The 14305-nt window shown below is 30.7% G+C and overlaps 1 protein-coding gene across 3 annotated transcripts; it reads right to left on the bottom strand.

Moving 5' to 3' along the window:
• Positions 1-1535: 1535 nt before the first annotated feature.
• Positions 1536-8742, bottom strand: LOC123230335. 3 transcript variants are annotated; one of them, XM_044656514.1, is made up of 16 exons: positions 8459-8742; positions 7531-7620; positions 7245-7352; positions 6852-6887; positions 6585-6695; positions 6399-6482; positions 6204-6322; positions 5623-5724; positions 4524-4640; positions 4371-4436; positions 4010-4076; positions 3570-3623; positions 2825-2917; positions 2303-2329; positions 2166-2201; positions 1536-1945 (listed from the first exon to the last, which is right to left on the bottom strand). In XM_044656514.1, exons 2-16 carry the CDS (start codon positions 7582-7584, stop codon positions 1811-1813), a joined length of 1209 nt encoding a protein of 402 aa, XP_044512449.1. In that variant the 5' UTR covers positions 7585-7620; positions 8459-8742; the 3' UTR covers positions 1536-1810. The 3 variants fall into 3 exon arrangements, with proteins under 3 accessions (XP_044512449.1, XP_044512451.1, XP_044512450.1); XM_044656516.1 differs by lacking the exon at positions 7531-7620 and having other exon boundaries at positions 6585-6687; positions 8459-8718; XM_044656515.1 differs by lacking the exon at positions 7531-7620 and having other exon boundaries at positions 8459-8718.
• Positions 8743-14305: the final 5563 nt, after the last annotated feature.

Consider the following 14305-nt stretch of genomic DNA (forward strand, 5'->3'; position numbering starts at 1 on the left):
TTTAAAGAATGATAATATAATAATGATGTATTTGAAATTTTAAAAATTTTAAAAATGTAAATAATAATTTTTTAAAATAATAAAATATTTTTTATTTTATTTTTATTAAAAAATATATTTTATGATATAATATATAATATAAAAAATTAAATTTTTAATCCACGATTCCAATATCAGGAGCGGGAACTCCAACAGCTTCATTTTGGCCCACGTTAATTCTTATCGATTATCATTTATTCAAGGGAGAAGCACTATTTCCCACCCATCTTTTGATGCATTTTCAAATTGGCACCCACGGCAGATGAAAATCCAGTTTTCTCACCCATGAGCTGTTAAAATGGATGATATCTGTTTGCATAAGGGTAAAATATCCATTTTACCCTTGTTAGATGAAATGACCAAAATATCTCTTAATTTAATTTCTCAAAATTGATGTGAGGGTTTTACCATTCACCCCCCTTAGGTTTTAGAAACTAACATTTTCACCTTACCTAAAGTTTTTAAACTTTAAAAACTAACATTTTCACCCCCAAACCTAGGGTTTCCATATTTTTCAAAATGCAGCTGCCCCCCCATAACTTTCAAAACTAGCATTTCACCCCCATTCTTCAACCTCATCTCCCGACGTCTTCTCCGGCGTCGTCACCGGCCTCCTCCTTCTCCTGGTGCGACGGCGGTGGTGCGACGAAGAGACGGAGATCTCTTCGTCGCACGATGCGACGAAGAGACCTCCCTTCGTTGCTCGTCGTCCAGATCTGGGATGTCTGCTTTGACGAAGGTCTCTTCTCTTCTCTCTTCGTGGCTCGTCGCATCTGGAAGACGTAACGACGAAGGACGACAAAGCGTCATCCTTCGTCTGTTCTTCCAGATCTGGACGACGTTTCGTCGTCCAGATCTGGGTGACAAAGGGTCATCCTTCGTCGTCTTTTGTAGTCGGAGATGGGAGATCAGTCGAATGCGTCGGCCGTCGATGGTGGCCGGAGAAGGAGCAAACTCCAGGGGTGAAATTAAACTTTTCAAACTTTGAGGATGGGTTAGTTATTAGTTTTTAAAACCTGGAGGGGGGAAACGGTAAAATTTAAAAGTTTTAAGGTTTTAAATAGCAAATGACGATTTTGCCCCTGTCCCTAACTGAAAAATTGGACGGTAGTTTGGTCACGGGTGGAAAAACTGGATTTTCATCTGCCGTGGGTGCCAATTTGAAAATGCATCAAAAGTTGGGTGGGAAATAGTCCTTCTCCCTTTATTCAATAATTTAAAAAGAAAGAGAAGCCTAGATTCACAACATAGGGATGTCCAAAACGGCAATCGGGCTATGAAGACTACGCTTTTATTGTTTGCGTTTGGCATTACTTGTTTAATTTAACTTTTTCTAATCATTAAATTATTATATTTAATTATTTTTTATTTCTCTAATCATAAGGACATTTTAAAACAAATAATTAATTTTAAAATAAATTTGTTGAGCCGTGAAGGCAAATTCATCTCCCAACACAACCGTAAATAGGAAGGCACTAAAACATATTCAATTGATATAGAGACAAGATAACAAAGATGGTATTTTCATCTTTGATTTGTATATAAAATGTATATAAAAAAGGGGTCAATAAAACCCAAGAAAGAAATGGAATTGAAGGAGGACAAAGGGGGTAGAGCCAAAATGTGAAATTTAAGAAGAAAAATAGGCTTTTGAAGAAATGAATTAATTGTAAGGTATCCGAGGGAGGCAACAAAATCTAAAATTACATGTATTGATGATGATGATGATGATGATGATGATGAATCCAGACTAACCCAGCTAAGCTATTACTCATTGATCTTGGCGACTTTCTTTTCTTAGTCTACTGCTTCGTCTAAACGGATCTACCCAGGCTTTGTCCTCTTTGATGGCTTTTTTCCACCGATTTTTAAACGTTTGAAGCTCCCACGTCGATTGTCTTCTAATCTGCTCATTCAAATTATTAAAGGAATAAATAAACCTCAGGGCCATTCATGAAATCGTTGAAGCTTAACTTGAAGATCGAAAACAACCACAAATTTTATCTGGGTTAAATCCAACAAGAATTATGTTTGGCAGCTATCCCGCCTACAATCCTGGATTATGCCTCAAAGTAGGACAAATTGTCACCAGGAATCAAAATATGACTATAAATCTTTGTTCTTACCTCAGCTCGTAGATCAACAGGTGCAGCACGAATTTTCTGCATATTGGGATAGAAAATCAATCAGAACAGATGAAATCAGAATGAATATAGAGTGAAAGTACAAAAATGAATGAAAAAAGTCGTCGCTTAAGGTTTACCTTAGCTAACTCTTCAGGTTTCATAGCCTGCATATTGAGAGGAAATGTGTTACAATGATGAACGATAACAACTGAGATGATAATAATATCTTGAGGTATTAAAAGTATTCAATTCCTGAAAGTACATGAATTTTAAACAAGATTAGGAAGTTAATTTGGAGGGACCTAAATAATCCCATCACCACTCCTTTATCCAACTTCAAACGAGCAACTTCATCAGATCACTAAAATCAGACATTCAAATAAATTATTTAAAAAAGCTCTATAAAAAAAATTGCAGGGCACAATACAAACAGATATATCGGTTTATTCCAACCACTGCAGAAATCCCTACTTTCAGTTTTCTTACTTTCTAAACTTGTCAACCATTACTTTGAACTTAAAAGTTTGTACATAACCACTTTGACGCAATTTGAGCAAACAAAAGCACAAAACAATGAATAGTCAATGCCAAAAGAAAGCAACATAGAGAAGAGGAAGCTGTACAAGTCCACAATTAGGGCAAGAGAAACCAGAATTTACCTTTTTAAAAGGTGGCCCTCCACCCAGAGTTTGTATGCCCTGATGAACAACATACTCACTATCAATAACTCCAACATTTTTTGTGCGATCACCCTGTATGATACAATGGCAGTATCATCAAAAAATGATTCGATTCAGGTTGTATTGTGTTAAGAAATACATATAAGAAAGTCAGCACTAAAACATCAAAAAGATTGGTTTTTTTCAATAGTATTAGCATTTCAATAACATGAACTGAGAAAGTAAGCAGATTGAAATACCTTGAGCCAGACACAAAAAAACTTAAAAATATGAAAGCGCATAAAGCAAGGATTGGGGTGAACACTGGTATTTCAAAAATGCAAGAAAAATGCTTACTCAGTTTCTAACAATTTCACAGCAAATCAGAAATTCTACTTCCTGAGTTCACTGTGGTCTGGAGATGAGAAAATCTGAAGTAGGAAAGGTGGTAAGAGATGTAGTGGCAGTGAAAAAGAGGACGCACATGTATCAAGACACCCAACAAAATAGATTGCCAAAACAAAATCAATAAATAATCAGGAAAACCACAAGTTAAACTAACAAGAGAATTTATTCACTGAAGACAATGTTAAGGTGAGAGAAACGCAATCATCATAACCAAAATCATAGTGATAGACATTAATTTAAAACCTTTATTAGTGCTAATATAATATCAATTAAAAAGGTGGAAAGAGAAAACATCAATAGAGCTAAAACTTGTTCATACTTATCTAAGGAAACTCACCTGTGCACAATACCCAAGTTTCATATCCATTCCCCATCCGTGGACAAGATCGTTCTGAACAAAATAAGAGGCAAATCTGTTAATTAAGAACTAAAAAGAGTTTTTACTTGAATGAACTGTGACACTCAGAAAGCAGAAATTACTTTAAGTGAATAACCCCAAGTAGCAAAAAAGTATCACCATATGTTTGAGAGATCATATATGACTCAAAAAATATCGATTATGCTCCTACAAGTTGCCGTTGCTCTCAAATCAAGCAAATAATGAGCTGTTACTCTAAAATTTTACTGGTCTAAGACTTGGATACAGAAATTAAGGTTCCAAGATCAAACAAGTAACAGTATGTAAAAAGCAAAAACATTTTTAACGTTAAGAAATATTCAAGATGTTTGCCGACGTCCTGACATCTTATATAGAGTGGAGCTCAAATGTATAGTTACCTGTATAAGATGCCAAGCACAATACCAAGCAGATCTTGAAAAGACTGGAGCCATACCTTCCACAAATCTGCAAAATATAACAAAAGGTTGACAAATAAAATTCTTTTCAGCATCTACATTTTAATGGAAGATATCTTCCAACATATTACCATCAACATATATACTCTCAAATTAACAATAAAGAAAGATTTTGAGAGTGTGTTTGTGCAGTGTATCATGGATAGAAGGAGTAAATAATGTCGAGCAGCTTGCGTCACAATGCCCAACACTTCCACAAACCCCAACCACTCGCATCCCACCATAAAAAGAGAAAGCAAAAGAAAGGGAAAAAATTAACAGAATCCCCAGGGCAATAACTTACCCAGTGCAAGGTGGCCCCTCACTAACATTGGTGCACTTCACACTGCCTTTAAAGTCATAGACTCTTCTGCATTCAAGGAATACTTTTGTTGTGAGCATTTAAATGTTCTAAAATTTATATTCTTATTACTATATGTAAGTAACATCTTATCACCTATGAAACTTCTTTGCTCTTGAACGAATAGTAAATTTATGATGTATATCTGTTGAATTTGGATCCAAAGCTGGCTGGGATATCTCGAAACCTTCTGATCTCACAATTTCTAGGTATCTGGAAGAAAAAGAAAGTTTCATGAATCAATCATATTGCTTCCACGGGGGCAATACACACCAGTCTTTAAACCAAAATGTAAGCCTTAATGGATATAATGAGAGTCAAAATAAAGATGTGACGATATTGAAAGATCGTTTTCCACTTTCTCCAAAGGGAAAGATAGATGGTTCTTAAGCTAAAAAATTCTATCCTAACTTCAGCAAGTGCACCGAGTCATTAAATTGAGTAAGGAATCTCATTCTTTCAAAATAATACAGCACTTGAAATTATGTATAAATTGGGGATTCATATTAGGGGTGATAGCTGAGTCAAGCTGCTCACAATGATGGCTGGCTAAAAGTTTTAATTCTTACATTTACACCGCTATAATTTTTTTTTTTGGGTTAATTTTAAATATATGAGATAACTAATAAACATATAACTCATAGGGTTTAAATTAATAATTTGAAAATTAGGGGGTTAAAATATAATATTTTGAGTCAAGCTCAAGCCAGCTAAACCTGTCTCAAGCTCAAGCTCAAGCTCAAGCTGAGATCTCACCAACTAGGCACACTCAAGCTCTTCCAAAAGTAATCGAGTTGAGCTCAAGCCAAGCACTACTCAACTCAGCTCAGCCTGATCACACTGGTGCATATGAGGATATATTTGAATAATGGATAGAAAAAGTCTAAAAGGTAAAGACCAAATGAGTTTGGGATTTTGAAAGGGTTTCAACAACACAATCATGTCAACTGCTATTAGCAAGGGATACTAAAATCAACTTAAATGCCAGAAATAATCTATTTAGGGGAAAAATTCAGGACATAAACTTATAAATATTTGAAGTCAAATTTTTTAGGGCATCACGGGGTGTACACTATCAAAATCTGGCAATATTATCATAAACCCAATAATTCTTTGGTAAAACTACAATAATGCACCACTTAAAAAACTTTTTGGAGGCTGATAACAATTGAAAATGGCAACCAATTATTTGTACCTTCCGGGATCAAAATTCTCCACCCCCAAATCTTCATCCCACAGAAATATGTAGTCATAAAACGACACAACATCTGGATGCAAAAAGCGTTTCGCAAACCACCTGAAGAGAGCAACACGCCACCCCCAAAACAAAAAATAAAGGCAAGGGGCAAAAAAACAAAATAAACAATTAGTACTGTTATGAATGGAGAATATTAGACAAACTTATGGACTCTATTCAAAATTAGAAACGTTGAAAAAGGCACAGCACATACCCTTTCACATATCCAGACAGACTAAAACCAAAAATGACCCTAATCATTCATCTAAAGATTTTTTTTCTTACAAAAATGAAATATGAATGAACATATTAGACATAACCAATAAAAACCCTTATGTTAGACCTTTGTGTTACATAACATAAAGGATCACTTTTCAAACGAGACAATTTAAGACTAGAATAGTTACATTCCATAATTCTGAGGGAGTTTATAATTCAAACCAAGACTCACAAAATCCATTTGCAAAAAGTAACACAATTTAAGCTAACGGTTGGCTATATTTGATATTAGAAATTTTTTAAACATTAGACAAATTTACCATTTTGTTTGGTTTTGAGCAACTATGTGTATAGTGTTGTTACTCCAGTCAAGATCCCACCATCCATCCACATTGCCATCATAATGGAATAGAATAATGGTAAAATTCTCCGGAAGAAACTGAATTCAATGAAATCAGGCAAACAATGTTAAACACCATAGTATGTTGTGTATTCCAAATCACATAATTTAATACCTTTTGCACAATGGCATCGACATTGTCCCTCAGCTTGATACCAACTGGAATTGCCAGTAAGTTACGGTTTCTAGAAACATGAAGCTGTGACATGAAAGCCACCACATGTTATACATGGATTAAATATTCAGACAGAACACCAAAAATTTATAATTATTTGAGAGCATATAGGATCAAAATCTGAACCTTTGACCGTGCACTACTTGTTGACCATAGAGGCTTTAACTCCAAATCTGATCTAGCTTGTACCATACCATGGGGCAAACCTTTTAACCTCTTGGAAGAGAATCTAAACTCCTAGATCAGAGCATACAAAGTAATTCAGGATATCATCTAAAAGAATGGGCATACATATAAGATTTTAGAGTTTGATCACTCACAAGGAGTAAAATACAGCCAAATAAGTTTCTAAAACTGTATATCAATAATCAAGTGTAAATCCATATTCATTACCTTTACCGTGTCAAAAGGATTCAATTTCGATTCCATCTGATGATAGGGGGAAAGAAAATATATTAGAACTCAGCAGCAGAAAAAAAACAGCATTCATAATATACAAAAAGCAAGTCAATTTAAAACATTGGAACAAGGCAGATATACAAGTCCCAAGGGTGATCCATCTCCAAAAACAATTATATATGATTATCATAAACTAAAACCAGTTCCAAGACATACGAATTGGTTCATAACTAAGCCACTTTAATTGATTGAATGATCACAAAGGTTGGATTAGTATCAAACATTTCCAAATTTACTGATATAAAGGACCAGCAGGGTTTCATATCTGTTGTTTGGATTCTCATAATTAAAATATACAATATGAAATAATTGCTGAGCTGGTTGTACCTCTGTTTGTTTATACTGATAATAGGTGGTCCTATATACAATGAACAACATTACTGTACAAATAATTCCCATAAATTGCACTTGCTTCATCTTGACTCCAAATTTCATCTGCACAAACCGTTCTACATTTAAAGCAGAAATAACAAAGTGTAGAACACAGATAACAAAAACACACACGCATCCGTTACACAAGGTCATTCAAAACCTCTATAATCCACCAAGTTTTAAGATTTTAAAAAAAAAGAAAAAAAAAGGAATTGTAAGAGTGAAAGGCCTTAGGCCATACCCCATCAGAGACAGAATTCCTTTTGAGCAAATGACATGGTTTATCAGACTTCATAGACAACTGAAATTTCTAAATTACCCACAGAACAAGCTGCAGGAAACCATACAAAGTTCATTAGAAGCAACACTGTACAATTATTGGTAACAACCGAGTCCACCTTCCTCTTTGATACATAAATTTAAATTGAATAAAATTGAAATACTCAGAAAAAATAATCCAACCATTAAAGAAGCTCCTACAGTACTAACAATTTGCAGACTTGATTTTAACAAGCAAAATTTTAACCCAATCACGGCTATGCAGAGTAATTACTATCCTCCTCTTATCTTTAGCCTCAGTCTCCACAGCAACTTGGACAATTTTGAATCGTTACATATTAAAAATGCTCCTTCGTGCAGAAGAAGGGAATTTTCAATAAAAAGAAAGGCTTTAAGTGTAATAAAGCATGTGTTTTTAGTGTATACATGCTCTAAAGGAGCAATCTAGATCTCACAGCACATTAATCACTTTTAAATTTGACATTGCAATATAATGCAGCAATAGCTTGAAAAACTTCAAAAGAAAACCCAGATAATTTAATATTCAACATTTCAACTAATACTTCACTTCACTCGACTCGAATTGAACAAAGAGTATGACGTGCTTTTTAAAATTAATACAAAAATAGAGAAGAAAGAGCTTAAAATCTCCGAAAAATAAGTACTCTTTTGCCAGGGAAAAACCTTTCTAAAAAAAATCCCCAGACCGTTTCACTAGATCTAGCTACAAAATCTCAAGTAGAGAAGAAACTTCAGAACCGGCTTCGTCATTAAAATCAAACCGAATCTCAAGTCTCAACACTTTAGGCCAAAATTTGAATGCTGTAGGCGCTAAAACACGTGCAAACCATAACCAATCAAATTCAAACAACATGCACAAACTTCACTACCTCCAAAGAATGGAACTAAAGGATCGAGATGCAGCCGGAGAATACTAATGGCCGTGGGATTGGATTAGCAGAGACGGATTGCTGAGCAACTCAGTATCATTATCAGAATCTAATCAAAGTATCGAGCAGAAGAAAAGATTTATCTTTCATTTACAGAGAAGAAAAATGCAAGAAAAGAACAGAAAATGGTAAGAAAGAATCGAACAACGAGAAGGCTGTTGAACGCGCCACGTTTTAAGAGATACTGAAAAGTTCTGTTGTTGTTTTTTCCTTTTTCTTTTGTCTTTTCCTTTTTTTTAATTATTTATTGAATTTACTTACCAACTGAGACTAAAGTTATATTCGACTTAAATTTATTTAAATTTAATTTAAATAAGTTTAAAATCAATCAGCCTTATATAAATTTGGTTAAGTTTGAACTCAAATTACTCATTAAATTTTTTAATTAAAAATTTTGATATAAAATAATATTATTTTGATTAATATGTATTAAAAAAATATTTTAATAACAAAAAATAAATTAAATCAAATTCAAATAAAGTTTAAATTTAAGTTTTATAAACTTAAACTTAAATTTAAACTCAATTATATATAAATTAAATCAAATATAAATTTAATTTGATTCAAATTTAACTTTAAGTGTGTCAAGGGAACGTGAAAACTTTGGTTTGGTTTGGAGAGAGAGTAATTTTTTAATAAAATATAGAAAATAGAAACACGGCACGAGCAACAATTGTCGCCGCCTGTCTTACTCAATCTTAATTTAAAGGCGAAATGACTATTTCCCACCAAAGTTTTGATAAAGTAACAATTTTTATTCATTAAATTTTAAAAAAAAAAATTTCTTTTTTAAGCCCAAAAGAATCAGCCAACAGCCAAAATATTTCCATGTATAGTCTATTTCAATGACCATGCAAGTTCTGTGACAACTATCATTGGTTCCCATAAATATTATCCGAGTAATAATATAATAATATTTTTTATTACATTTAATTAAATATAATAATTATTTATATTTATCAAATTTTATTAAATATAATAATAATTTATATTCAATAATTTTTACAATAATTTATCTTTAAAATAATTTTTTTATTTTGATAATAAAATATTTTCTAAATTAAACGGGGGTTGTTTGGATTTGTTGAAAGTTTATTGAAAAACAAGAATGGTTTCTAGCTTTTTAATAATATTTTGTACATTAAGATGGTATGCTATAGTTTGGCAATTTCTGCTGAGTATTTATTCTGCTAATTATCATCAATTTTTGAAGCTTTTTTTCTGGCTGACTGGTCATTCAGCCTAACATAAAAGAATTGCATGTGAAACTGTCTGGCTTTTCAGTGGATTTCGATTCAGCAATAATCAGCGGCTAGTCATTGTAGTGGGCTTTTGCGTAATTGAAACAATAATATGCCGTAAATTTTGACTATTGTAGTCAAAATAGATGATAAATACATTGCTTTATCATGAATATAGAATAAAATGTTTATTTTCCTTTTTGTGCTTTTGTCTATGCTTAGTTAGCTTATCATCAATTCCCATAAATTTTCTGTAATTACTAATACAATAATGGCGACGGGACTTGTTCCCACCCAAGTCTCCCTACATTCTCAATGTTTTATTCATAGATTGTTAACTTTAATTAATTATTATTTTATTATTAAATCTTAAAATATCAAAATTTTATATTTTTTTATAATTTAAAAAATTAATAATTTTTTTTATCCAAAGTTTAAAAAATTTATTTTTTTTCTAAATTTTTTTTATTCTCTAGCAACTGGAATTTGTTGTCATTGTCAACGGATTATCCCAATATCTTATTCTCTAGTTGTAGGTCTTCTCACAAGAGAAAGTTTATCAAACAAAAACGGTTTATCTTCATCAAACAAAGATCGTTCATCTTTATTAGACAAACCCACTCCGATGGAAAGGTCGACAGCTAGAGAAGAAGATACTATAGTGGTTGGCCAACAACAACAACGAATTCTGATCGTTGGAGAATGAAGAAAAAAACTTAAAAGGAAAATTGAAAATTTCAAACTTTTGAATAGGGGAAAAATTGTTAGTTTTTTAAATTATGAGAGAAAAACAATATAAATTATTAGAGTTTTAGGGTTTAATGATAAAAATGTGTATGCATTTCAATACTTTGTGTAATATATCTTGTATAACGTTGAATTATCTTTTTATATTTATTGCATAATAACACAAAGGAACATTAAATGATACAGAATCCAAATATAAATTTTTTTGGTAAATAAATTAAATTAAAATTTCATAAACATAACAAAAATTTGAATTCATGTATTTTCCTTCAAAATTTTAATAATCTATTAATTTTATTGGCTGATGATATTTGAATCTTAATATTACTATTAAAACACCAAGTGTACAAGTTTAATTATAAAACAAAAGAAATATCGCAATAATTTAATTATAAGACAAAACAAAAAATAAAATTATATATACAAATTAATTATAATATACAATAAATAATAAAATTTTATATATAATTTAATATTTTTTATTAATTAATTATATAATAAATATTATTATTTATACAAATATATATATATATATAATTATATATATATATATATATATATATAATTATGTACTTCACCATACTCCAAAAGAAATACTGGAATAAGGGTGCGTGCGTGGCATCGAATCCCGATGATATGGAAATCACAGATACCGCGTGAATACTTTAATGTTCCCCACACGGGCTTTTACTTAATGGATGGACAATCACCATTCCCCACCCAAACTACATCGAACTATTTTTGTCACTGAAGTGAAAAACAATCATGTATTTCTATTTTTTATTAAACAGGTAAAGAGTATTTTGTTAGTTTACATAAATATTTTTTTTGTTAATAAGTAATACACTCATAAAGTATAAATAAATTATATGTTCTCTCACTTAATCTAAAATTGATCACTTAAACCCTTATCTTCGATTTAAAAAAAAAATGGAAACTCTAACCCAAACTCTAATTATTCTCAAATTTGTAATTGCACCCATTATAATTAAAATTAGGGTTAGAATTGCAATAGATCATGTTAGAATTGTGCAATTCCATCAAAATTGTTATATTTACACCATTTTAGTATGATTTCAATTTAATCGTATTATTTCTATATTTAATTTTGACTGAAATCGTATTATTTCAATGTGATTTCAACGGAAACCACACTTTCATTGGGCAATTCTGTTCCAACTGTTTTAAATTTTAATTTTTTATAATACATAGGTAAAATATATTTAATAACGTTTGATAGGCAAACTATTATTTATCTTTTATAAATATTGAAAGTTTGAATGGTGTTTTTGCCTTTTCATGTGTTGATGAGAAGATTGGAAAATTTCTTCTTTTTTTTTTTTAATTGATGGTGTGAGAAATAATGATTCTCCCCTAAATGTAAGATTGGTCATAATAAGTTTGTTAATTGTGTGAAATTGAAGGAAATAATGTCGTTTTAATTTCATGATTAAAGTTATAGAATTAAGCTCTTTATTTGGATATTAATTCGCTAGTAGACAATGTATCTGGTATAAAAGTTAATGCAATATTTTGTCTATTATTAATTACAATAAAATTATATATATATATATATATATATATATATATTATAATTTAAATATATAAATAATGTATTATTATATAATTAAATAATTTTATTTTAAAAATAAAATAATATCTAATCACATGATAATATACTATCGTATATCTAAATTATATACAAAAAATATATACACATAATATTATTTTATTAATTATATGGATATAAATACACTAACCATATTTTGTAAAATTAAATTAGATTGGAGGAACCCATGAGGGTTCAGGGTCAAACTGGGAACCAAGATATGTCTAGGAGTTTCAGGAAGAGGAAGACTAACTCCAAATATGACCAAGGTGCCAAACTTATCTCTCTTTTTTTAAGCTCAAGGTCCTCTTAGGATTATATTCCGCTCAATTGGCACTCAATCTGATCTTTTATGGTTAACTACAATAACCCTAAATAACATCTATTGTACAAGATCCAATCTGAGGTAAATACAGAGTATGTTTCTATTACAGGGTTAAGAAGTATAACCAGAATAAGGGATCAAAGAGAGAACGTTGTACTTGTAAGGATTTTTATTATGGATGGACCGAAGAAGAGACAGCGGGATCCATTATTATTTGCCCTACTTTGTTCTAACTTTGCATGCAAATTGACTCAAGCGTTATGGAAAAAGACTTCCTACCCTCCTTGATAACGCCTGATGTAATTGTTCTAACGTTGCTCGAATTTATGATTTCTTCCACGTAAGATTAACTTTTATAATAAGCTTGTTAATTGAATTGATTTATATAATCAGAAAATCCGATCATGATAATTATGTAGCGTGCAAGAGACTTGAAAATGGTGGTTGGACTTTGATGGAAGAAGAGCTACCATGTCTCCAATGACTTACACGTGTCATTTATTTGACCTACAAGTTCTCTCTCTCTCTAATAATTCGTCAAATTATAAAAAATAAAAAAAAAATTATATCATTTTATTTGCATGGTTAAACTCATTGTTTTATTTAGAAACTACCCTTATGAGAGGGTTTTTTTTTTTGGGTATTTTAAGAGTTTTTATATAACTAATTTCATGAAAGGAAAAATGAAATAAACCCTTTTTTTATTTATACTATAAAAAAATTATTAATTTTTTATTTTTAAAACTTGCTATATATATATATATATATATATGCACTTCAAATTGTATTATTAAGTTAAGGTTGTAACAGTAGTTTAGGTGGGGCAGGTTGGGTTAGATGAGGAGTTTGTTAAAGTTTAGGTGTGAAAATGACAGATAAAAATTTAGTAATAAAAAAGACGGTGGAATCCAGGAGAAACGAAGGAGACACTATGGTCAAACTAGTAGAAACGTTTGACGTCGGTTGTTGTAACACGTGTCCTGCGTCCCGGGCCTTGGGAACTTGGGAGAAAGTGAAGTAATTTGTAATTAATAATAAAAATATTATTTATTATTACAACACAAGATGGCGATTTCAAGTTATTTTGACAGCGTCAGTACCACGCAACGCAACAACATGGATTTCAATATTCGTCTTCATTTTGAGAAGATTTCGTACATTGAATTAACATAAATATAAAATCTCAAATGGAGCAGCAATTTGGAAACTATTTTGCTTCGGGTAAAAGGACAAATTCCCACCCAAAGTTTGCTTATTTTTTAAGTTTTTATTTTTTAATTATAAAAATTTCACCCACTCAATTATAAATAATTAAAATTATCAAAACTTTAAAATTTTATTTTATTTTTCTATTTAAATTTTAAAAATTAATAATTTCTCTTTAAACTAAATTTTAAAAAACAATATCTTTTCTTTTAAAGTTTAGTTTTCAATTTTTAGTGATATCTTCAGTGTTATCATCGACAATCTCTTTCTTCTGATGTCTTTTCTTTCTCTCACGATGTCTCTCTTATCATCTCTCTCTCATTTGACAGATTATTCAAATTAGAAAAACAAAAAATCTTATCTTTGTATGAAAAAATAATATGTTTTTCTAAACAAATAAATACACAACTATTAGAGCGAGAAAAGATGTTGAGACAAACTATCAAAAAAAGAGAAACCGTCAAGAAGAAGATGACATTGGAGAAACTAGTCAAATATTGAAGTTAACGTTAATGGGACAAAAATGATTTTTTAAATTTTGATTTAGAGAAAAAATTATAATTTTTTAATATTAAAAAAAATAATTTTAATTTATTTTTAATATCATAAATAAAATAATAAATTTTTTAATACTAACAAATTTAATAGTTTATAAAAAA

This window comes from Mangifera indica, chromosome 12, assembly GCF_011075055.1.
Source record: "Mangifera indica cultivar Alphonso chromosome 12, CATAS_Mindica_2.1, whole genome shotgun sequence".
NCBI classification, from domain to species: Eukaryota; Viridiplantae; Streptophyta; class Magnoliopsida; order Sapindales; family Anacardiaceae; genus Mangifera; species Mangifera indica.